Below are 25919 nucleotides of genomic sequence, written 5' to 3' on the forward strand. Positions count from 1 at the left end.
ACGTTTTTTATGAAAAAAAAGACTATTGTCAAAGAATTTAAAGCTCTATTTGAAGAGGCACAGAAAAGTTTCAATGTTTTAAAGTTTGTTTTTAAAAATTTATATTTTAAAAATTAAAATATTTTACTTCGTTTATATTTGTTTTTGCAGGGATGTACCACAGTATGGGCGTAAGCATTGGAGACCCTTTTTTGCTCAAGCTTTTACAGTTTATACAAAGTTATGGAAGTTTCAAAAAAAAAATAGGTTTATAATAGCAAAGAAATTTTACCTTAGACCCCTTATTTTAATAGTTACCTAAATTGTATAAAATTTACTTTACCAAAATATAGATTAATTTTTGTCATATTTTAAATAGAGAGATATTAAATAGCGAGTTTAAATTAAAAAGAAGTGATATTGGAGATATTGCTTCAAAAATTGCTCAGCTTTACTATCATTATTACTTAAGGACAAGTGATTATAATTCTTTACTAGAATCCTTCATCTTCTACGAAGCTATTAGGAAAAGCGAATATTTTGTCTTGACTGAAAGGGAACAGTTTAGATTTTTTTAATATTATTTTTTACCTTTTTTATTTTTTTTAACCAAAAAGTATATCTTGAAAGAAAAATTAAGTAAATCTTTTTGAAAATTTTCAAATTATAAATTTTTTACTATGTTTTTTGCACTTTTTAAAAAGTATTCTTGTGTTATTATTTGTATAGAAACTTTATTATTATTATCTTTTTACTGCCTTTTTTTCCTATTAATTGTTAAATTAAAATTATTTGTAGTGATTTGTTTACGTTTTAGATTTGTAGAAGATTTTACATATAAAAAGTTTCGGTATTACGCCCGTTTTATTGTAGTTTGTCTTTTACTGAACTTTTTTGAACTGGTGAAGGATTTAAAAGAAGAATGTAAAACTTTGGTAACTTTTCATTATAATAATTTTTATTTATAATTTTTAAAAGAATTTTGTCCGCTTTATCGCTAGATCAGAATTGTTTTTTTTTTTAACTTATTTAAATGTGTAAATTATTAATTAGAAAGTTAAACAAAGTTATAAAAAGGAAAGTTACTTTTCATAAATAATTTAGATCCCCCTTTAAATTTTTTTGGTGAAAAATAAAATATGCTTTTCTACGAGCTTTTATAGATCCTTAATTTACTTATTTATACTTTTTTTTTGGGATCATTTATATTTTTCAAAAGTTACTAAGTTTATATATAATATTTTTCAGTATAAATAAATTTCAATGTGAATCCTTTCGTTAAAAATCTTTATAATTTTTATAACAGTTTTTCTTTTTGGTTATTACTATTTACCTCAAACTAGTATAAACTTCTACAGAAATGGTAGAGTGTAAATTTAATTACAGGTGATTTCGTGAATCATATACATAAAAAGAGGGGAAACCGTTTTTGATTAGTTTTTGCTGAATTTCTTTCTGTAATTTGTGATTAGACTTTATAAAAAAACGATAAAATTTATTATTAATATTGTTAATATCACTAATACTAGTATTATTAAGTTCCCTAATTATAGATTTATTTATAATTCATAATTATATTAATTCAGTTTGCTTTCTACACCAAATCTTTTTTATGAAATATTTCTTTATCTATAATAATTTTTATTTTTAATAGTAATTTAAAAATATCTCCTTTATTTTTTGCTTCTTTTCATTATATAATAATATTATAAGAAACTTTATTATTACTTTTATAAATAATATGAATTATAAATAGTTAACTCAATCTTCTCCGTTTCTTCATGGCAACTTTTGCACTGATTGGATGCTTTTATTAAACCAACTTGACCATTTTTTAACGGTATTACTTATATAAATAAAATTTACAAATAATAAATAAATACTATAAGAAATAAATAAACACACATAAATATAAAACAAGTTATAAATAAAATTATAAAGAAATATATAAATATAAGCAAACAACAAACTTTTTTTTACTTAACAGCATGATCGTCTTAAAGTTTCTGGCAAACTCGTAAACCTTCGCGGTTGCTCTTCACGCCTCCCAAACTTTTTATTGGAAGATTCTTTAAAACTAAAAGAAGTTATTTTAATATCTAATAAACGTTCGCAGGTTTCTTATTTCAAAAATTCATTTTGTTTTCGTTTTTATGAAAGTTTTTTTTGTAATTATGAAAGTTAAGGAAAAATATAAATAAAGATATTAAAAAGTTTATAAATTTTACATGGATATAAATATAATAGTAATTTATTATTTTTCATATTAACTTATTTATATAAAATTATTAATAAAAATGATATCAAAAAATATTAATATTTCATAGAACTGAGGAACCTACAATAATATTTAACAAAATTAAGAAAAGTTTTTTTTTCTATAGCTGATTTTATACTAAAAAGTTTTATTATTATTATTATTATATTTTTATTACAATTCAACTTAAAAAGTTTAATTTTTTTGGTTTATTCTATTATTATGAAGTATTTTCTTATTTTTATAACATCTAAAAAGTTTTGTAGAAAGAAAGATTTTGGGTAGTTAGAGTTATATAATAATATTATAAAGTATAAATCAGTGTTATGTTTGTTATTATTATTATTTGTACACTTTTTAAAAGTTTAATAAAATACTTCTTAACAAACATTCCTTGTATATATATATTTCTTAATATTATTATTGCTAATATTTATACTTCCAGTATTATTATATGTACATCACTTTATTTTTATTTATTGATAATAAAATAATTTTTAACTTTTACTATTATAAATTTTTTATATCAATTTCTTTATGTTTAATTTTTATGTGTAAACGTTTATAACTTTTTTATTTTATATATTATTAAAAAAAATTTTTAACTTCATTATTTTACTCTATATCATAATTTAATATTCAAAACTTATCATAAAGTATATATTTTTTTAACTTTTGGTTATTATTCTAAATTTATATTCTTTCCTTTAGGAATTAATTTGTTTATTTATTATGAAACTTTTCTTTATAATATAAATTTTACTTTTATTATATTTATTACTATAATATTAATTATTATTGATGAAATTTTTTATAAATTAATAATTCATTATAAGATTGTAAACTATTTTTATTATTTATATAATAGAACAGTTTCAGTGAGCTGTCACTTGACTTATTTTATATGCTTCAAGTGCTCGAGCAAACGTCGTCAGCAGATCTTTTCATTGTATAATTTGCATACATTAGAGAAAAACACGTGCAGTGAATGTTTAGGAAAGTTTGGCGGGTTTAGTGTAGTACTCTAATCGCGTGGCTTTAGTCTCGGTTCGATCATGTGCTTTAAAGCTTTGATTAGCCAGCCACAATCTTTTACTTGGTATCAAGTTGTGATCGGTTGTCCACTAATTTACATAATAAAATATTCATTACCTTCGAATCAAAGTTTAATTTGAGCTCTTATATACATTTTTACTTTTATTCACCACTTCAAGCTCTTATTCTAACTTGAAAAATACTAAATCAATAAAGACTTTATAATGAAAATAATTTTATTTTCAAATTTCTTATGGACCCAAAACCTTTTATTTATTATTTAAATGTATTATTTATATTTTTTTTATATTTTTATGAATATAATAAAAGAATGAACAAGAAAAAATTACTAAAAACTTTCAAAGCAACCCTCATAAGTATATGCTTTATCCGTCCAGACTTTGCAACCCTTTTCTTGTTTATCTCTGCAGCATTAAAGGTTTTGAACTGTGATAATAACAATAATACAGAATATTATTAATATTAAAAAAACCAATAACCATAATAATAATAAATAAAATATTAATAAAACTAATATTAATAATAATAAAATAATAATATTATCACTATTCTAGGAACTTAATGATAACACTTCTGCTGTACTTTTGTATTTTTCGACTGAAGTATTAACTTTGGACGGTAAAAAAATAGTTTTAATAATAAAAATATTTGGAAAAATTATATTTTATTAAAAAATATATCTATGAATGTTTGGAGCTGAAGCATTTATTATTTTTTAGGTCGTTCTGAAGGACTTTTGTTAGGAGGAAATATAATAAAAGAAGAACAAACTGTTTTATATATTTTTTTATATTCATTAGATTTTGTTTATTTTTTTCTTCCCAAATTTTGAGGATACAAAAAAATAGTGTAGTTTTGGTATAGCAATAAATATTATTGGCACAAATAAAAAAAATACACTTTTGCCCAATTATATATAACTTCATATTTATATGAAAGAAAAATATTGTAACTGGCCACTGGATTTTGCCAGTATCTTTATTTGGTAGAACTACAGCTACTTGGTACCGAAAACCCCAAGCTTTTTAACAGGATGCATGCTTTTTTCACTATTTTTTCTTATTACATTATTTTATAAAATACTTTTCCAATATTTCTAATTTAAGCGTCCTTATTAAATTTTCATACCACTAAAAAGTAGAAGCTTAACACATGTTCACCAATAAAAGAACTGCTCTACCCGGAAGACTTACTTCGGCTCATTAGAAAGCCGACTTTGTTAATATTAGATATTGAAAACGTGAAACTTTTTAACGTACTTTTGTTCCTTCTTAATTATTATTATTGTATATATTTTATCAGGATTTCTGATATATTTTCAAAGGTTTTTTGTTAGTTTTTCTCTGTTATTATATAACTTTTTTACTTTATAATAATTTTTACATTTTTAAACTTATAAAGCTTTTTTATAATGATGTTATCTGAGGAACTTTTTTTTTATGTAGTATAAAACTTATTATATTTATTTTTAAATGCTTATCAGGATTTCTGCTCTCCTTTTAGCATACCGATATTATGCATTTCAAGTGGTCCAGCATTACCCCTGAGAGTATTTTTTTTTCTTGTTTTATTTGGACTTTTATATTAGTACCCACTAAAAGTACATCTATTTTGCACCCTTTTTGCACTAGCACCCCAAATTATATACTTTTCCACGTAGGCATGTGCTAAGGAAGAATTTTGATTTGTTAATAATTTAGTTAGCATGTTTTGTTGAGTTATATAGTTTTTCACCAAAAACGAAAGAATTGCAACAATAGCGAAGGAAATAATTTGTTTAGCCATTACTGTTTGAAATTATTCGGCTAAGTTAAACCCTTAAAAGAATTCTAGCGGAGTGGCAAGGCAAGTTTATTTCTTTGCCCATAAGGCGTTTGCTTTATAAAATCAGTAAAAATTTAATTTCATTCGCTTTGCGAAACTCCTCAGCTATTGTAATACGAATCAAAAATCTTCTGAAAAGATTATTTAAAATTGAGATCGTTAAATTCCCGTTAAGGCGTTTGCTTTTTAAGTAAATACAGGCACAATGTAAATTATCTCTTTGTAAGGCGCGTCATTTTCTTTCAAACGATTTAAACATATAAAAAGATTAATAAACGTATGAAGTAGTCTAGTCGTCTTTAACAAGTGCGACGATCTTTCATAATAAGTACTTCTGTAATAATAATTTACTTACGAGGGGCCAGGCGCAGGATATCTACATATATATTTAAGACGGTGCGAATTTTAGCATTTAGTAAAAACTTATATTATTGCTTCATTGGATGAAGTTTAAAGTAAAGTTATAACTTATTTGTTCTTTTTAAAATTTCCCATATTCCGATTCGGAGGCATACGATAGAATTTATGAGAATAGCCTAATTAAACTTATATCTAAATATTTTTGAAATTTACACATTAAAATGCAAGGAAGAAAATTATTTATATATACAGGATAAAACAAATATATTATTAACGGAAAATTACTTTAAGTAAATATTATTTTGTAACTTCTAGCAAGATTAAAAGTTCTCTTTATTAAGGATAATAGCTAACTGTTGGTGGCGACTAAAAAAATTTTGATGAGTGCATTTTTTAATATTTACAATATAAACCAACCATAAAAACTTTTATCTACCCTTTGCGGATAAAAAAATTTTTACTACAACTTTTTAATGAATTATCAATTTTATATGAATGCAACAAGGACTTTGGAGAAAAAGTAAAAACGGGCTCGACATTTACATGGTTTCTCTCCTCTCCCCTTGAAGCCGTGGCTCTGTTTTTTGGGTTTAACTTTTCTTTGTTATATTAGTATACTTAAAGAAAGCAAGAATCAGTTAATACTTATTTTTCTATGGTTTAGTTAAGGAGAGAATTTACGACTTAAAAATTTCTCAAACGTTAAGTCCTATACTTAAGTTTGGAATTTTTAGTGATTAAAATATTTTATTACCGAAGAAACATAATCGCTTATGAAAAGAAATTTATTACACTCGTTGAACAGAATACGTGAAATGGAGCGCAAATCTTATGAGCTTTGTGACGCTCGTTTATTACGGATTTACGGAGAAATTATAAAACTGATGCTCACTTCCTGTAAAGCAGACGACCACGACAGTATTATTTTTTTAAGATTACTTTTTACTTATTTGTCCAATTCAGTGACACACTCCCTATGTAATAAGTTTGTTAAAAAAAAAAGCGCAAATTGGGAAATTAGCTTGTGCTTGTTAATTTGTACGTTTTTGTGTCGTAAATGCTTTAAAATCTGCCTTCAGCCAATATGCTTAGAAAGATTAAGCAACTGCATCAATAGAGAATTATATACATATATATATACGTAAAATTGTAATCTTCACCGACTCCTTACTACTTGCTCTTGGATTGGTACGCAAACAATGAAGTTGTCGAGCCTTTTGGAGAGACTGGATTTTTCTTCACCTCTCTTTTAGGTTAGGAGGCATAAGGGTTGAGCAATCAAGATGTGGTTTGCATATTGATTGTGGTATGCCAGTAACAAATATGAGAGAAATAATATAAAAATGATTTCATTAGCGCTGAGAGGGCGTTGAAGCAAAACCGTTTCCAATTACTTTTTTCTGCTTTCTTATTGTAGGCGCTAAAGTTTATTACCTCCAAGCTAAGCGTTTAGAGGTCTTTATAACCAAGCCTTCAATATAGTCTGAAAAGGATTTGGATTAAAAAAGAAGCACTCGGTGAAATTCGTAACGTTGTAGTAATAATAAATATTTAATTACTGATCAACTGCAAGAGTTTAGCAAGGCAAGCGCGGATACTTTACACTACACCTAAAATAGGTTTTTAATAGAAATGCCTATTTATTTACTCAAGTTAGCTGGAGGCAGTTATTTTAAGCATCCTTAATGTGTGGATTCTATTTAAAATTATTTTTATTCTTATTTCAGTGTCATACTTAATAAATCTCACTAATTAAAAGGTTTATTAAAAAGCTCGTTTTGTTTAGTTATTCTTTATATATTTGTAAGAAAGAAAGATATAGGAAGCCTTCTATGATATTAATTTGAACAGTTTTTAAATTTTTTGAATTTTAAATTTTTGACACGTTTATTGCTTTTATCCTCCCTTTCACAAGCTTATATATTTTCTTAAATACTTGCTTTTGAAGGTGTGGTCTTGCGTTTTATAGGAGACAACATTATGCGATTGCTTATATGTCGGTTTGTGTTTTTTAACTCTTTTTTAAAAGAAATTAAAGTAAGTTTATTACTTTAATATTTATATTTTTACCTTTTTTTACTTTTTAATATAATTTTACATTTATAAAATTTTCAATTTTTTTGTATATAAACATAACTTTATTTTTTAGTAAGCTAAGCGGAACTTGATTAGGAATTCATAAACTTTTTTTTGCTCGTTTTCAGAAAGAGACCCAGCCCATGAGCAACTCAGATCTCTTAAACAACGTTTGCAACCACCCTCTTCTCTTAAACCATGTGGCAGAGCTACTAGCTTTGTTTGGTGTTGGGGACCGCAGAAGCACCAGTTGAAGTAAATATTAATGAAAAAATCGGCTAAAGATTGCTCTAGCCAACTTTTTTTTTACAAAAGAATTATTTTTAAAATAAAAATTCTAATTTTAATAACTTTTTTTAAGAACAAATAGTTTTTCTTGTTAAAAATTTTGACATGTCCCACTTTTTTTGGTTCATTATGGTATTACCGTTAAAAACGCATAAAATGGAAGTGTTTTCTGTAAACGTTAAAGAAGGCAAAAGTTTGGGGGTTATCAAAAAGTATTGTGAAGTCCCACTTTGACTTGCGACTGCTGATATTATACTGAAAACTCTTCGCTCGTTAACTGGATCCATTCCTTTTGCGGATTGGTTGATATAAGGTGGGGCAGAAGAATAAACTTTTTCGCTAAAAAACGTGCCTTGATTGATCTCATCAACGACCCGGAAGGGACATGTGTTTAACCCCTGCATGGCCATTAGATAAAGCATTGTGCTTACGCTTCTTTCTCCACCTTTAGAACCAATAAAGAGCTTGAAATTGGGCATGAGAGTAATTTTAGATGTACCTGATTGGCGATGGTGATCTAGAACGCTAAGCGAATCACAAGCACGGAATTTGACACGGATATCCAACCCGTACTGTGCAGCATTTATTTTATTATCAAAATTTTCATTATATTCATATAAACCATTGAAAAGTCATTATGCTCAGTTAAAAGCACTTCTCCTGCACATCCTATAGACCGGAAAAAAGTACTAAACTGCACAAATAAATAATTCACAAAGTAAAATAAATAAATAATAATAATAATAATAACCTTTTCATTAACTTCCTTCAACATCTCATTAAGAGGCGTTAACCATGTGACTTTGAGAGCTCCGATTTCGTTTGAAAGGGTTGCGTAACTGTCGAGGGATTGGGCCAAAGCTGACTTTCTTGTCTTTCAATTGGTAATTTTATAATAATAATTTATGTGAAATTAAATACGACGTTTTTATTATAGAAAAAAAAATAGTAATAATAATATAAACACGTGTATTTCTTTCTGGCGCTGTTCGTATTCTTCGAGCAAGCGAGGCTCTATTCCACCACTACAGCTAATAACAGCCTCTTTTTGGGCAAGCTAGTATGAATAATAATCCATTAAAAAAAAATGCTAAATAAGAGGATAACTAATACCAGATCGTTAATTTCTTCAAGGCTATTTGGAAGCAAAGAAAAAGCAGATGTGAAAGTTTCGTCTTGGCAGTCGCATTGCTCAAGGGCATCTTTTAGCAGCTTTCGTGCACTTTTAATTTTAATAAGAAGAATAAGAATAAGAATAATAATGAATGAAATATATTAATATCTTTTACTACAATATAAAGCTTTTTGAATTATTTAATTTAGAAGTAGAATTGTGCACTTTTTTTTGGTGAAGATTTAAGATAATAATAAATATTATAAACTTTAAGGCAGAGTACAAACAAATAACGACCAACAAAAAAAATAAGCCTCTATTGCTGACCGCACGAATTTTTTGCACGACACATTATATATTGCGTCAATTTTTTCATAAAAAGTAAAGCTGCCGCAAATATATTAAGAAAAGCAATTAAGTTTACTGTTCACGAAGTTCCTGAAGACGTTTTGAAATATTCTGGTAAGTATTTTCTAGATTGTTAAGTGCCTGAATAATAATAATAACAATAATAATAATATATAACGAAACGTAATAAGAATATTGAGATTGAAAAGCAAAAAGATAAGTAAAAAAAAGAAAAAATAGAAAACTTTTTTTACAGAAAAAGCGATCGTAACTTTAAAAAAATTGTAAAATTTTCTTAAATTTCTTTTTTATTATAAAATATAAAAAAAACAATTTTGTAAATTAGTATTAAGTATTTTTTAATTAGAAAATATTTTATTTAACTTTTTCAAGTGCTTATAAGGTAGTTTTAAAATTTGCTCTAAAGTTCATTATTTTTTCAACCGATAGAATACAAACAGTTAAATTTTTATGTTCACTATTTTTATAACCCATAATGACATTTTTCAAAATTTCCTTTATTTTTCGTTAACTTTATTTTTTATTATATTTTTGATTGTCAACTTTGTCATCAAAAGCAATACTTTTTTAGAATTTTTTTATTTTTTTAAAAATAATAACTTTTTATAAAATTTTCTTTATCTTCCATTTATATTTATAAAAAAATTTCCATTTTTAAGATTTAAAAAAAACTTTTTTAAGGAAAAAATAACTTCTAATAAATTTATTAAAATTTTTAATAGTTCTTTAATTTTTCACTTTACATAATTTTTATATAAACTTGAAAGTTTTTAATAAAAGTTCGAATTTTTAATTTTATTTTTGTGGGCTGAAAAATTTTTTTCTGTTGTAAAAATAATTTTCGTTGTTTCTCGTTTATTATATATTAAAATTTAATATAAATAAGAATCATAAGTAAATTATTTTTTTCTCCATATTTAAAAGTAAAATCATTAATAAAAACAAAAAGTAACAAAAAAACGCAAAAATAAAATTCATGTAAAAAAATTTTAAAAAAAGCAAAAACAAAAAATGATAAAAAACCTGAAAAAAATTACAAGAAAAATAATGAAAAAAAATACTTTATAAAAAGATTGCGCGTTAAATACTGATTTGCTTAGTTTTGTATATTTTTGTTTAAATTATTTTATTTAATGTTTGCGCGCTGTAAAACAAGTTTTTTTTTAAAATTTCTTATCGGGTGTTTCTTGTTTTTTAAAAAAAATTATTATACTCCGCTTTATAATATTTCATTTTTTATAAATTTCTATTAACTTTTTTAATTTTAATTAAATATAAATATACATTTTTACTTTTTTATTAGCATTCCTAATACTGTTTACATTTGAATATAATAAAATATTATTACATAAATATAAAATTAAAAATTCTTAAGTTTTTAATTATAAACTTTTAATAAATTTTATTCTGCGTATAAATATATAAATTTCTAAAATTTTTTAACTTTAGACAACCAATTAAAAAAATTCTCAAAGATTGATAATATTGGAAAGAACTTTTTGAAAATATATTTTATATAGTATATATGTAGTTGTTTCCTTTTTTTTTTAAAGTGCGGATATTTAACTATAAATATTATAAAAGGTAAAAGTCTTTTTCACAAACTATAAAATAAACTTTAATATATAAAAATAAAAAAAAGAACACGTATAAAAAAAAAAAGAAAACGTTAGTCAAGTCCTTAGTTTTTTGCTCGATAGCGACTTTTCTAGCTTGTAAAGAAACTAATTCAATAGCAGTATGAATGGCTTTTTCACTCATATTAGAAGCAGACTGTCAAAAAGTTATTGGTTAAGTACATATCATTAAAAAATGTGAAAAAAGTGTAAAAATTATTATTTTTTGTAAATAAAAAAAAATTCCGCAAAAAAATTATTATACTTGTTATGGAATCTATCTTTTTAAACTCATTAAAAAGATACAGATAACTTAAAAAAAAACTGCGCAAAGTTCATTAAATTCACTGATAAATTTTAAACAGCTCCAAAAAGATAAAAAAAGTGTAAAAGGATAGAAAATTAATTTTGTACAGCTTAATTTTTATAAATAACCATTAAACAACAAATATAATAATTTTAAAGTAAAAAAAGAAAACAGAAATTTAATGAAAAATTTCATGTTGGTTAAATATTTGTAATATAAACTATCCAATGCAAAGTTGAAATTAATAATTATAGTTAACTATTGGTAAGTTATTTTATTTTTATTCAAAGCCTCCAATACTGAAAAAAATTTGAAAAGCCACATAAAACTATTTGAAAATTCTTTTATCCACTAAAAAAATTATTAATTCCACATAACTTTTAGTAATTTAATTTTTTATTACCAAATATCCGACAGAAATTCTAGTTTATTAAAAATTATACTAAAACTAAAATATATTTTTTACAAACTAATAATCATTATAAACATTTAATAAAGGTTTACTCAAGTGTTCATAAATTAAAATATCAAAATATGAAATATTTAAATACAATATTTTTCGATCGAATCAAAAGCTTAACCTTACGCATAGCAAAAAATAATATGGTAAAAGTGTATATACGAAGAAAATTTGAAAAATTTTAATTTAAATTATAAGAAATAATAAAAATACAATAAATATATTTTTATTTTAATTAAAGAAGAACTTTTCTATTAAAATTTTGGTAGCAAACTATCTGACCAATTAGATCAAGAGACATTATCTTTAATAATGTTCGCACTTTTTATTTAATCAAATACTATTAACTTATAAAAGAGACTTTAAATTTTATTAATTTGGTAATTAATATTTGTTTTTACCTGACCAATAAAGTCCAGAAAATATTGTTTAACCTATTATCGCTTTTATTGGTCATATATAATAATTATATAATAAAAATTTTTAATACAAGACTTTTGATAATAAATTGCTTAACCGGTAAGAATAAACTAAGATGTTACTTTTATAATAAGGATTTTCCATACAATTCTTATACGGCCAATAAAAATAAAAAAGATATTAATTGGTCAGAAGTGTCAATTAAATTTTTATCTTTATATATATAAAAACATTGTAGAAAATATAATTTTTCCTTTAAAAAGTTTTGATACTTTTTTTTATTTCCCTACTAAAAAAAATTTTTTGCTACAAAAGGAAAAGTAATATAATCTATAATAAGAAAAACTTTTTTGTTTAACATTTATTAACTTCTTTATTGGTTCAGTATTCATTATTTTCATTATTAAAAATCATTAAAAATAGATCGTTTTAATCCCTTTATAATTAGCTACGTTTAGTTTGAGTTGTTTATAATAAAATCACTTAATATATATAGTTTTTATTACTTCTTAACTTCTACTTTATATTACTTCTAATATTTATTATAATATTTTATTTACTTTTTTGATAATCTTTCTAAATTATAACAAAATATTCATTTTTTGAAGTACCGACTATTTTTTAAATGTTTCTCATTATTATAAACAATTATTTTTTATTACGATACTTAATAAATTTTTTTTTAAATACCTAAACTTTGTTTCAAAATATATTTTTCTAAATCTTTTTAATACATATTTATTTATTAGTACGTTTATTCATTAAATATATTTATAAAAGTTATCGATAGGGGTATTATTTTTTTGTTATACGGTTCATTTAACTTCGTATAAGTAAAAATAAAGAAATATTCTCAAGTGATAAATGATGGACGACTCCTTACAATTTTGACATCTTTATTATAATGAACTATAAAGAACAAGAAAAAAAAGAAACTTTATAAATTTTAATGTAACAAATAACAAAAAATAGCGAATTAGTAAATCTAACAAAAATATAGAATAAAACATTATTAAAAGTAAAATAAGAAAAAATAATATTCAATAAATTAGAAAAATACAAACCAAAACATAATTTTTCATGGCGATAGCCTCAGCAGCTCTTTTTTCATTGCATTCTTGGACTTTCTGGTCAACAATCTTTTTTTCTTTATGGTAATCCCAAATAGTTTTCTAAAAAAAAGCCATAAAAATATTTTATAATTATTCTCCGCCTTTAATTGCGCAAAAAAGTTAAAAATATTCTTATAGAGCTTAAAAGTTAGCCTTTTCCTCCTTTTTATTGGTGCAAAAAGTTAATAAATATTTTTTTAAAATATCCCACGAAAGATTTTTACAAAATTTTAAGTTAACTTTAGATTTTCCTTAAAATGTTTTTCATTAAAAGATGTGCTTTATTCAACCTCTAATTGGTGCACAAAGTTCAAAGTAATCAATAAGATAACAAAAATCCCTTAAAAATATTCCTTGAAAAGTTTACTTCTGCCTTTAATTGGCGTAGTAAAGTGTAAGTTTTTCTTGTCGAAAGTATTCATTACAAAATTTTATTTATTTTGAATTCCAAAAAATGCCTTTAATAACCAATCAAACGGTGTTAACAAACTTTTTAGATTTTAATAACAATAAGAATAATGATTACTTAGAGTTTACTTATACTGGTTAAAAACGCAGTTTAAAAAAATAACAAAAATATTGATTTAATTATAAAAAACTACTTTATATATTATAATAATAATAAAAGTGTAAATTTTGAAAAATGTACATTTACTAAAAAAAACTTCATAATTGACTAAAAAAAAACCTTTAAGCTTTCCAGAGTCGATTGCTTTAAGTTCAAATTAGCGCGCAGTTTTTGTAGAGTATTATAAAAACATTTCAATTCTTCCTGATGAAAAATAAATAAAAAGTTAAAAAGTTTAATAATGGTTGCATAAACTTTTTTTTGGTCTATAACAAGTATTTAAATTAATGAATTCAACAAAAATAAATGCAAAATTCTTTATATTACGTGTTATTTTATTCGATAAAAATTGCTACCAAAGTATTCGAAGTAAAAAGATTCTGATAGTACGTAACAGTGTTTGTATCTTTTAATACCAATATACTACGACTTCGCGTTCGATTACATAATTTGTTACACATTGTAAAAAATGATGCGAATAAAAAAACAGCCAATTAGAAAAAAGAACAAGTTTTATGTATTTAGAATATAAATATTAAAAAAATGTTTCGTTAAAAAAAAGGAAATTAGCGCCAACATTTATTATGAATTTTTAAAAAAATATATAAATATTATAAAAGAAAAATATTCTAATAAAAGTAAAAAAAAACTTTTTCATTATTTTTTTCGTCAATTTGTCGTCGTAGATCGCCCAATAATTTTGTATTATCGTCCAACAATCTGCTTTTTATTTCAATATTTTCTTGTATCTCTTTTAGAGACTTTTCGAGAGATTTTCGATATTCCTGATCAACCTAAAAAAAAATAGCAAATATATATATATTTTATTTTTCATAACATTTTTTATTTACGCCTCGCTGAAGATATTTCGCTTTCGGAATAAGGTGAGTAGTAGTTATCTAAATATTTAATCAAAGTTTATATAAAAATAAAGAAATAATATAATAATAAAAGATTTGATAATATTCATTAAAATTAATGAAAATATAACCAAAAAGAAGTAAGGAAATTAAATATGTTTATATAATAAATATATTGAGTATTCATAAAAGATATAAGAAAAGAATACTAAAATTTCAAGTATTACTATAAATATATAATGATAATTTATAATATATAATGAAAAAATAAAATTCAAAAGATTAAATAATATTATATAATTTATAAAAAATGATGCAAAATATATACAAAATACAAAAAAGTTTAAATAATATTAATAATTTATAAAAATGATAAAAATAAGAAAAGTTTTTTATAATATTTAAAAAAATATATAACAATAATATATAAGAATAAAAAGTAAAGAAAAAAAATAAAAGTAATTATAAGATTTTGAATAATATTATGATATATAACAATAGTAATTTATATAAAAAAATGGTTTATAAAGATATTCATTAAAATATATACAATTTTATAAATGTATAACAAAATAATGATAACATTAAAATTTTAGGTATTATTATAAATATATTATAAAAACTTAAAAAAAAATGTCATAAATATATAATAATAATAATAATAATAATAATAATAATAATAATAATAATAATAGTAATAATATAACAATAATATATTATTATAGAATAATAAAATTTTTTAATATCATTAAAAAAATAGTGAAAAAAGCATAATTATTAATTAATATTATAAATATAAATATATTATAATAATTTCAAAAAAAAATAAAGAAACTATAATCATATGAATATATAATACTAATAATAATAAAAATAATAAAAATAGTCATTAACGTTTTTCAATTATAAAAGCAAGAATAATATATAAATAAATAATAATAAAAAGGCAACCATATAAGTTTTTTAATATTGTAAACATACAACAATTTATAATATATAAATCGATTATTATAATAAATAATAGTATAAATGATATAGATATAAATAATTAATTAAAAAAAGTATTAATTAAACTTTCTTATAAATATGTAACAATAGCATTATATAATAAATAATAATACAATAAAAATAATAATCTATGAATAAATAATAATAATAATAAAAATCACAAAAGTTTAAATAATATTATAAATTAAAACTCATGAACTTTACTAATAAAACAGTTCCATGCTTTAAAAAAAATTATAAAAAGTCATTCTTTAACAAGAAAAAGGTGCTCTCTATAAGTTAAAAAGAGTATTACTGGTTCAAAATTTTCAAATAATACATTTTACCCAATAATAAAGATGGAATTGGAAGTCAAAAATAAAAATGTCGAAAAAATATTGAACATAAAAAAAAAATAATGGCTTCTTTTCTTGGCAACTGAGAAAAATTATATTAGAAATTATAAAAGTAGGCAATTCATAAATTTTATTGTTTATTATTAGATAAAAAAATTTGTTGTCATTAAACTATTATATATATAATTACTACAATAAAATATAAAAATTTTAAAGCAATAATAATACCATATAATAAAATAAGCATGTTTTTTGTTATTATACGAATTATTTATATTTTTATTGTATTACAATATAAACAAAAATAATAGTATTAATATATAATTTTTTCTATTTTATATTTTTTAGTACTCCATTCATAAAACTTTTTTTAAATTATAAAAAATAATAAACTTCAGAAAAAAATAATTTTTTTTTTATAGATTTTGGTACTCCATTTTTAAAAATTTATATAAATTATAGTATAATAATAAACTCCAATAAAATTATTTTATTTACAATTTTTTAGTACTCAATTTTAAAATGTTCATAATACAGAAAAATAATAAATTTCGTAAACATAATATCAATATTTTCTTAAAACTCAACATTATAAAAATTATTATTAAAAATAATAAACTTTTATGATATAAAATTTAATAAATTTTTTTTATTTACTTTTTTTCTAGTACTCAATTTATTAAAATTCATTATATTATAAAAAAAAATAACTTCAATAAAAAATTATCAAAAAGTTTTTTTTCACATTTTTTTAGTACTCAATTTATAAAAATTCATCGTATAAAAAATAAATTTCAATATCGCAATAAATTTTTTATTTAAATTTTTAGTGTTCATTTTATAATTCATTAAATTAGTTTCAATAAAATATTTTTAATAAATTTTTTTATTATATTATTTTTATTACTCAACTTATTGTAATTCATATTATTATTTCATTAAATAAAAACTTCAACGATATAGTAAGAAAAAAAAGAATTATTATATAGTTACGTATTGTCTTTTATAATACTCGGTTTTTTATTATTCATAATAGTGTTATTATACTCTACTAAAAACTTCTATGGAAATTAATAATAATAGTAAAAAAACATAAAAGTATTATATCATATTATTTTATAGCTCTTCTTCAAATATTCATAAAAATATATATACATATTTTTTCATTATTATTTTATTTAGAAAATATATATTTTTTTAAGAACAATAAATATTAAAATAAAGTTTTACAAGTCCGCAATCTCCATAAATAGAGCGTTTGTTTTGAAAAAAAACGCCTTCAGAAAAATAATTGCGGACAGATTTTTCATATAATTGTTCGCCTTAAAAATAAAATAGAGTAAATAAAAATATGGTATATAAAATAAATTGTTGGGGGGAAAGGACAATAAAAATACCGAATTTTTGACACTTGGTGTCCCCAATAGCAATGCGGTAATGGGAAGCATATTCATTAAGTGCGCGCTTTACTGGCGCTGGCGCGTTATAAAGCTCCTTACAGTTGTTGAAGTTATATAAATGTTTAATTTTTCAACAAATACCGAAATAATCAGCGCCAACATTTTATAATTATAAAAAAAAAATTAAAAAATTCTGAAAAAGTCTATTTTAGAAAAAAAGACTTTTATTCAACAAGTAATAATCAATAATATAAAAAAAAAGTGCTTAAAGTCAAAATAGTAATATATCAATTTTTTAAGAGAACAGTAAATTACTAAAAAAAATTGTCATTAAAAAAATAATGAAACTATTTTTTATAGAACATAAAATACTTATCAAGTTTTCTTTAAAACAAATAGAAAGTAATACTTTAATAAAATTCATAAATAACAACGAAATAAACATACGGATATATAATGATGTAAGCCATACTGCTTCATTTGCTCGCGAGTCAAAGGTGTTGGGTACTCAACATTTTCCTAGTCGTAAAGAAAAAACACAAAAAATAATGAAAGCGTGGATACAAATATTAATAATAAATATAACAAAGAAATATATATAGAAAATCTCAATAACCCAACATTTAGGGAAAAAATATTTACCCCAAAAATAAACTAAAACTAGTTCCATGGTTAAAATAGTTATGAAGGGGCGAATGAGCGTTTAGTACGTTGAACAGTAAACATAAATATTAAACTAAATAAAAACAACATTATTGGCTGAATATATAAAACTTACCGGTGGCGCTAGAAGAATGTTAATTAGTAAATTTTGTTCGTCCTTGCATTTCTGCTTCAGCAGGAGCATATCACTTTTTGTTTGCACAATGAATGAAAATTTGTGGTGATTGGAGATCGACGCTTCAATAAATTCAGCGAATTTGATGTCCAACACATGAAGTTGGGTTAAAACTTTTAATAGTATAATATAGTTTGTTAATACAACAAGGAGTAAAATCATTGTACTACAGTAAAAATAGTGAGGTTTCAATAACCAATAAAAAGAACCAGAAAGTAATGTAAAATAGCCCTGGCAACAAATTTTGTTGAGGGTACAAATTTCGTTGTACATACTGACACGATATACATTTCTAATTGGTTTTTCAAACTATACTGGTAGCGATACTAATAACTGTTCCATATTATTTTCATAACGCTGCGCAATTTTATTCACTTACGCCTAATAGTTTATTCGCGATGCAAATAGGGTACCGCATCAGCCTAAAAGGCGCCAAATTATTGTGGAACATGAACACCGGGAGTCACATGCTGACTTTCATCCGTACCGACTTAAATAGCTTAAAAAAATTATGTACCGCAACAAAATTATTATTATTATAGAATATAATAAAGTTGAAGGGGGGGGGAGGGGGTAAATAATGAAAATAAGTAATATAGAATAACAAAGACAATATATAATGAAAAATAATAATTTATAAAATTTAAAAAAAAAATAAAATAAAAAAGTTGTATATATTTCTTCATTACTTGGCGCAAAAACGCGTTTTTCAAAGATACTCGCGTGGTCGCGCAGCCACATGGTTGCTTTATAGGCGTGAATACTATAAGAAAATATATAAAATCCATTCAATAAGACAAACCAGAATGTTAAAAAATTCGCTCAAAAAGTATGAAAAGAGTCTATAAAAATCACTATAAGTAATAATAGTTAAGTTGCATTATTACAAAGTAAATGTACTGAATAATAGTTTCATTAATACTTGTTTATAATATATATTTTTTAAAATCATATTAGTAAAAATATAAGTTTCTTTAAAAATATGTATAAAATTTTTTATTATTATTAATAATGCGATGGTGGCTCCGCAGGAAAGGCAAGCAAAATTTTAAGTAAACAGTTCTAATCTACAGTTAACCAATAAAAGTTAGGTTTATAGCTAAGCAACCAATAAACGATCTATTCTAAAATATTTCTCAGTTTCAATATTACATAAAAAAACTACTTTTTTTCATTAGAATTACAACAACCATTAAAAAAATTAAAGAGGCAATATTTATGGTGACAATACTTGTGCTCTTTTAAAACATTCAAAAGTCGGCTTTCGTGATCGTCAACTGTTTTTAACTTCTGTATATACTTGCTTTCCTCCTCCTTTTTTTTATTAGTGTTAAATTATTATTATTATTAAATAAAAAGTAAACTTTTAAGTTTTTCATATCTTCTGAGTGTTCATAAAAAATCCGCTCTTGAGTTTTATAGTCTAACGCTAACGCCCTACACTGGCTTTACATAAAAATAAATACACTTTTTATTATGGCAGAAACTATTTTAAAAAAGTTATACTCGTATATAACCTTTTTAGTTCTGCTAAGCGGATTTGCTGGTTTTCGGAAATATTTTCCTTTAGCTTTTTCTAAAAATAATTGTAATGAATAATTATAAAAGATACAAATATTTTAGGCTAGTAAATTGTAATTTTGATACAGAGACGTTTATATGAAAGAAAACGGATACCGAGTAGAGTTTAACGCACTAATCAAACAGTAGCCTTAGTTTTCATTCGACGTGTGATTGTAAAATTTTCTTGAGATTACGTTATTTATGCTAATTTTGCCATTTTAATGAAATTGTTGCCAATTAAACTATTGCGTCGTTTTTATTAAAACAACTTCTTTATTTGGTGTCAACTTAAATTATTTGTTGCCATTTCGAACAAGATTACTTAGTTTGGCATTTAATATTACATTATACTTCATTCTTTATTTGGCGATTTCTAGTTATTTGTTGCCAAAATAAGCATAGTTGAGTATTGTTAAAATTTTATCTTAAAAAAAACATTTATATTATAAAACAAAGTGATAAACTTTTTTACTTTTCTTATTTTATTATAATACCCTATACTTAACTATAATAGATTTTTTTAAAATATTATTTGGTGCCATCACAAAATTTAAATAAAAAATATATTTTGAATTTTTTTTAATTTTATAAAATATTTTTTTGTTTTATAATTATAATAATAGTAAAAGTAAAAATCTATATTTAGTTAAATATAACTTTAAAAGTATTAATATATATTTTATGTAACATAAGTAATAATACTAAAAATAATGAGCTTTCATGAGCCAATAACATTATTAATTTACGAATGAATTACTTTACCTTCTGATTAATTATTTTAGTGCTGCATTATATTTTTTTTAAAAAATCCAACCAACAACAAACCTCATTTTGCAAGGTATTAATTTCTTCTTCGAGCTTTATAATTCGATCTTTTTTAACAGTATCTTCACTATTTTTCCGCTCAAAGTCGTGCTCAATTTCTATTTTAGCTTCAATAAGTTTATCCAAAGTTTCTTCCTATTTATAGATAAAAATTATCATAAATAATTGTAATAGAAGAATATATTTTTCACTGAGTTTTTAATTAATTTTAATTGGTCATTGGCCAGCTCAAATAATCTTTCTCTTTCTTTGGTGGCTTCCTCAACCAATAAGGCCACAGATTCTAGTTCTTCCAATAAAGGCCCATTTTCTCTACGCTTCTGTTGGTAACATTAATAAATATATAATTTCAGTTAACAAAAGTTTATAATCGACCAATCAGCTCTTCTTATAGACAAAATCACGTGGCACAGTGAAAACTGTCTAGGCAACCAATAGATGTCATACTTATTAACAACAAATAACGATACTGAAGGATGCAAACATGAGCGCTATAAATGAAACAAGTAATAAATATAGTATATAAAGAAATTATCAACCAATGACGAACACAGCGCCATTTTTGGAAATCTAAGAACTGTTAAAAGAAGTTTACTGAAGACTATTTTTAACAAAAAAAAATAAGCAAAAGAAAGGCCCTAAAAATTTTCTCTTTTGCTTATAAAGTTTATTCAGGTTATTTTCTTATCATGAAGCATATTATTAAAAAGATTGAAAACTTATCAAGACTATTTTTTTATAAGTATTACAAAAAAAAGTTAATTTAGTATGATTATGCTATTAAAGATAAAAATAATAAATACAAAAAAATTGGCTTTATATATTTAAAGATGAGAGAATAAGAGCTTTTTTTTAATATCCTTTTTTTCACCGGAAAAAAAAAAGTAAACTTTTTTAACAAAAATTATCATGAAAACTTATATAAGCAAATAAAGATGCTAACACACGTGGAACAATAGAAGGTTTGAGATGCTGAAGCTTTGTAACTGGTCAAGAGGAACAAAACTTTACAGCTTATTATCGCTATAATTATAGGCGACCTGCCCCAACAAAATTAATAAGCTTCCCAGTACATTAGCGCTTTTCGAGCATATAAGCCAAATAAATTTTTTTTTCTGCCGTCCACCCTCCACGTGGCTAACCTGAGCAATTTTAGACCTCAAGTCCTTTTTGTGGTTCTTCACTTGAATGTATTCAGCACGTGCAATGTCGTAGATGACCCAGCTGCGTTTTTTTAAAATGAGTTCCCGCTCTTCCACCACTTTTTGGCGCTCTTTAAACTTTAAAATATCCCTAAAAATAGTGAATTTTTTAATATTGTTATATAAAGAAATTAAAAAAAAAATTTAAGTGGTTAAATTTTTTTACAATACATTTAAAAAATAAAAAGAAAAACTGTGAAGAGCCGCCATCACGTGCAAAAATAAGATCATTATAAAAGTGCAACCTAATGAGCAGCCCTTATTCAATTCTATTAGTTAAAACCTGGAGCACATAGTTACTCCTCTATAAAATGAGAAAAGCAAGACTGACGCTTTCCAAAAACGGTTAAATATTCATTAAAAAAGAAACTATTATTGGTCAACAACTGAAAGAATAGGAAAAGTTTTTTAAAATATAAATGGCTACAATAAACGCTTCACAATAGCAAATTCTATTGATAAATTTAGAAGTCGTTAAGCCTTCCAGCTAATATAAACAAATCTATAAGGACGATGTATGTCACGTGCACTATCTCATGAGCGGCTAATAAAAACTTTTATTGACAAAAATAAAACATCGCCCCTGAGCCCAGGTGACTTTTATTTCTATAAAATAAACTTTTACCAATTTTTATACTCTTTACTTTTTTCCCCCCTCTTATTACTATTTAAAAATATGCTGCAGTTTATTTTACTGAAAATAAACAAATTTACTTATAAAGTCAATGCAAGTAGGTAAATGCATATAATCAATATAATAGGTTGAGTCCGTTCATTAAAATTATTAATATATTTTGCGGTAGTTTTTTTTTTTAACTTCAAATGAAGAATTATTTACTTAGAAATTATAATTTAAGTATTTCGTTAATTTTCAATACTTTAATAATTTGAATTTCATTATATTTATTGAACTTTTTTACTGGAATTTAAAATTTACTAAAACGGTGCAAATTTGCTGATTTGTTTACAAACTATACAAATATAAAAGTAATTAATTTATTGGTAGATTAACAAATACATTATTTTTATTGGTTAATTTGCTAAATAAAAATAGCGTAAACTAGCTGTATAAATTTATTAAATATGAAATAAAAATTTATTCATTATATTTTATTTATAATAATAATAATAAAATTATATAAACTTTTCTAATATAATAAAAAAGTATATAAAGTAAAATATTTATTACATTTACTACATATAAATAATGTAAATATATAAAATTTATACATACTTATTGATATAAATTAATATATTTTTATAATAAAATAGTAACAAAGTTTTATAAACTTTTCTAATATAATTAAAAAAGAGTATAAAAGAAAAATATTTATTTTCTTCATATATAATAATAAATAAATTAAGTCATATAAACTTTTCCAATATGTATAAAAAGTATATAAGATATAATATTTTTAACATTTTACATACTTTTTATATATCTTTAAAAGTATAAAAAGAAAATTATTTATTTTTATGTATAATAATAAGAAAGTTATATAAACTATTTTAAAATATAAAAAAGTATAAAAAGAAATTTTGTATATAACCATATAAACTAAGTAAAGTTCCATTAACTTATTCAATATATTCAAAAAAAGTATAGAAAAAATATATTTATAATATTTTATATACATTAATATTATATTTAAAAGTAAAAAAAGAAAATATTTATTGCTTTATATTAATGAAAATAATAAAAAAAGGTTAAATAAACTTTTCCAATATATAAAAAAAGTATATAAATAAATTTTTTTAAAGTTTCTAAAAAGAAAGATGTTCATAAAATTTCATATACTTTTTCAATATATTTAAAAGTATAAAAAGAAACGAATTTAGTATCTTACATTAATAATGAAAGAGTTCTATAAACTTTTTTAATATAATAAAAAAAATTGAAAAAATATTATGGTTGTATAAATAATAAATAAAGTTTTATAAACTATTTTAGTATATCGAAAAAAGTGTAAAAAGAATAATATTTATTCTTATACACAAATAATAGTAATAAAAAGAATTCTATAACGCTTTAAATATAATAAAAAAGGTACAAAAAATTATTTTTTACAATAAATAAAACTATGCATCATTAAATTTGTTGAAAAAACATTGCTTCCTTGTTTTCTTTGATGATTATTTAATAATAAAAAGTTTTTATTTTCAAAAACACTTTTTTCGTAAAGTTTATTAATTTTTGACTTGAAACTTTTTTCTCTTTTATTTTTATATTTTTATTGTAATAATATACTTTTTAATATTATTATTTTTTAATTTTCATATATACTTTTTTACGTTTCTATTAGAAAATTTTTTCTGTTATATTATAAAACTCATCTAAACTTACAACTTTTAGAATATTATTTCTTTATATCATTATTATTTCTTCTTGACGTTTATATAATTTTTTTACATCCATATTTATTGTAAATATATTTTTGAACCTTCAGTATTTTTAAAAAAGTTTAAAAAAACTGACTTTTAATTTCTATTTCTTCATTATAACTACTTATAATTTATATATGTTTTAAAAAAGTATATACTTTTTCATTATTATTTTATTTTATTTTAGTAAAAATTATAAATTTAATTTCTTCATATTTTCATTATTTTATATTAATTAAAGTTTATAAACTTTTTCCTCTATTTTTAATAAAATTTATAAAAACTTACGACTCTTTTTTTCTTCATAATTATATTATTATAATTTCTTTTTCTTAAAATTTTTTATATTTTTTTTAATGTTTATATTACTTTTCACTAAATTTTATTTCCTCTATTTTTTAAAATTTAAAATGTTCATTTTATTACACTTTTATTATTACTATTATTATAAAGTTTATATTAAATTTTATTATTTTTTTCTCTACTTTTCTACGAAGTTAAAAAATTCATTTCTTCATACTATTATTGTTATTTTTTTATTTTACTTAAAGTTTATATATATTATAACATTTATAACATTTTTCATTAAAAAATTTTATTTTCCTCTATATTTTCATAAAATATAAAAACTTACGGCTCCAAAATTCTATTTTTCTCTTTTAACTGGCCAATCAACTGTTCTTCTTGTTCTCTTGATAAAGAAGACTCCTTTAACTTTTTTTGAAGCTCAACTAATTTTCTGAATTTCTTATTTTTTTTTTTTCAAAGAAAATAATGAAAAAGTTAGAATATAAATATTTTCTTTCGTTTTATTATTTATTAAAAGTAGTGAAAAGCAGATTTATTGTGAATTTCTTTATTCTTTGTATAGTTTTTATGTGTTTCTTATTAATTTACTTATATTTTTAAACTATACATATTCATTTTATATTTATTATAAATTTTCAATAAAAAAGTAAAAAAGTGATTTAAATAATAAAAAACACAATTAGTTATAAATAATATTCAACTTTTATAAAAAAATCATTATTGAGTTCAAGGGTAAACTTTTTAGTAATGCAAAGTTAAAGAAAAAAGTGCATTAAAAATAGTAAATAAGTTTTAAGTAATCAAAATTCTAATAACAAATTCTAGATATCGTAGCGTGCTTTTGGGAAGTAAACACGTGTTAGGCCATGTGCGATAATACTGCATACTAGCCAAGTGCTCATAATATTCAATTTTGTCAAGTGTTACTGCACATGTATGTCTTTTGCTCCAATTTTTATTTATTTCATTATTAATCGCTCAGGTTTTCTAAAAAGTTTTTTGGTTCATAATAATTATTTTACAGTAAAAGTGCATATACTTTAGATAAATGAAAAAATATAAATACAAATAGAAAAGTTTAAAATAAATATATATAACAATAAGTATGTACGCAGTAAAAATTTACAAACGATAAAAGTTTGGAAATTTCTCTAAAAATATAAAAAAGGAAATAATAACTTTATTAATTTTAATGAACCAAAAATAATTAAAAAGAAATATCTTAAACATAAATGTCAATAGTAACTTTTCAGACAAAAGTAAAATTGTCATAATCATTATATATTTTTAAGTTCATTATTACTTCAGCATTCTATTATTTAATCCTTTACAAGTTGTTATAAAAAATAATGAAATTTTAAATAAAGTAATAATAATTATAACAAAATATT

The 25919-nt window shown here is 22.3% G+C and overlaps 1 protein-coding gene and 3 long non-coding RNA genes across 5 annotated transcripts; 2 read left to right on the forward strand and 2 right to left on the reverse strand.

The window, feature by feature from the left end:
• The first annotated feature begins 847 nt into the window (after positions 1-847).
• Positions 848-3912, forward strand: LOC135143594 (uncharacterized). Its single transcript, XR_010282846.1, has 6 exons — positions 848-914; positions 1736-1819; positions 1967-2095; positions 3105-3185; positions 3602-3710; positions 3847-3912. It is a non-coding gene; the product is annotated as an uncharacterized LOC135143594 (long non-coding RNA).
• A 549-nt stretch (positions 3913-4461) lies between these two features.
• On the forward strand, positions 4462-6381 carry LOC135143588 (uncharacterized). Of its 2 annotated transcripts, none has more exons than XR_010282840.1 (4): positions 4462-4547; positions 4776-4841; positions 5982-6064; positions 6236-6381. It is a non-coding gene; the product is annotated as an uncharacterized LOC135143588 (long non-coding RNA). The 2 variants fall into 2 exon arrangements; XR_010282841.1 differs by having other exon boundaries at positions 6282-6381.
• A 1240-nt stretch (positions 6382-7621) lies between these two features.
• On the reverse strand, positions 7622-20698 carry LOC135143595 (structural maintenance of chromosomes protein 5-like). Its single transcript, XM_064075484.1, has 22 exons — positions 20636-20698; positions 19765-19823; positions 19612-19693; positions 19479-19561; positions 18937-19010; positions 18188-18360; positions 17857-17928; positions 17407-17503; positions 17240-17331; positions 14658-14705; positions 14457-14600; positions 13927-14010; positions 13191-13298; positions 10992-11096; positions 9379-9443; positions 8954-9062; positions 8808-8897; positions 8592-8714; positions 8463-8534; positions 8340-8412; positions 7955-8285; positions 7622-7850 (listed from the first exon to the last, which is right to left on the reverse strand). Exons 3-22 carry the CDS (start codon positions 19624-19626, stop codon positions 7622-7624), a joined length of 2187 nt encoding a protein of 728 aa, XP_063931554.1. The 5' UTR covers positions 19627-19693; positions 19765-19823; positions 20636-20698.
• Positions 20699-20713: 15 nt separating this feature from the next.
• Positions 20714-24918, reverse strand: LOC135143582 (uncharacterized). Its single transcript, XR_010282837.1, has 4 exons — positions 24854-24918; positions 21778-21928; positions 20827-20955; positions 20714-20770 (listed from the first exon to the last, which is right to left on the reverse strand). It is a non-coding gene; the product is annotated as an uncharacterized LOC135143582 (long non-coding RNA).
• Between the last annotated feature and the right edge of the window lie 1001 nt (positions 24919-25919).

The sequence above is a fragment of the Zophobas morio genome, unplaced genomic scaffold (assembly GCF_036711695.1).
Source record: "Zophobas morio isolate AGI-343-1 ecotype UQ-CSIRO unplaced genomic scaffold, CSIRO_AGI_Zmor_V1 ptg000064l, whole genome shotgun sequence".
NCBI lineage: Eukaryota > Metazoa > Arthropoda > Insecta > Coleoptera > Tenebrionidae > Zophobas > Zophobas morio.

Excerpts from the sequence above, each read along its gene's own strand:
- LOC135143595 (XM_064075484.1), bottom strand. Across the intron at positions 14,011-14,456 it reads ACGAAAAAAATAATGAAAAA|GAAGAATTGAAATGTTTTTA; the intron begins GTTTTTTTTTAC and ends ATTTTTCATCAG. Across the intron at positions 9,444-10,991 it reads AAACTAAGGACTTGACTAAC|GCACTTAACAATCTAGAAAA; the intron begins GTTTTCTTTTTT and ends ATTATTATTCAG.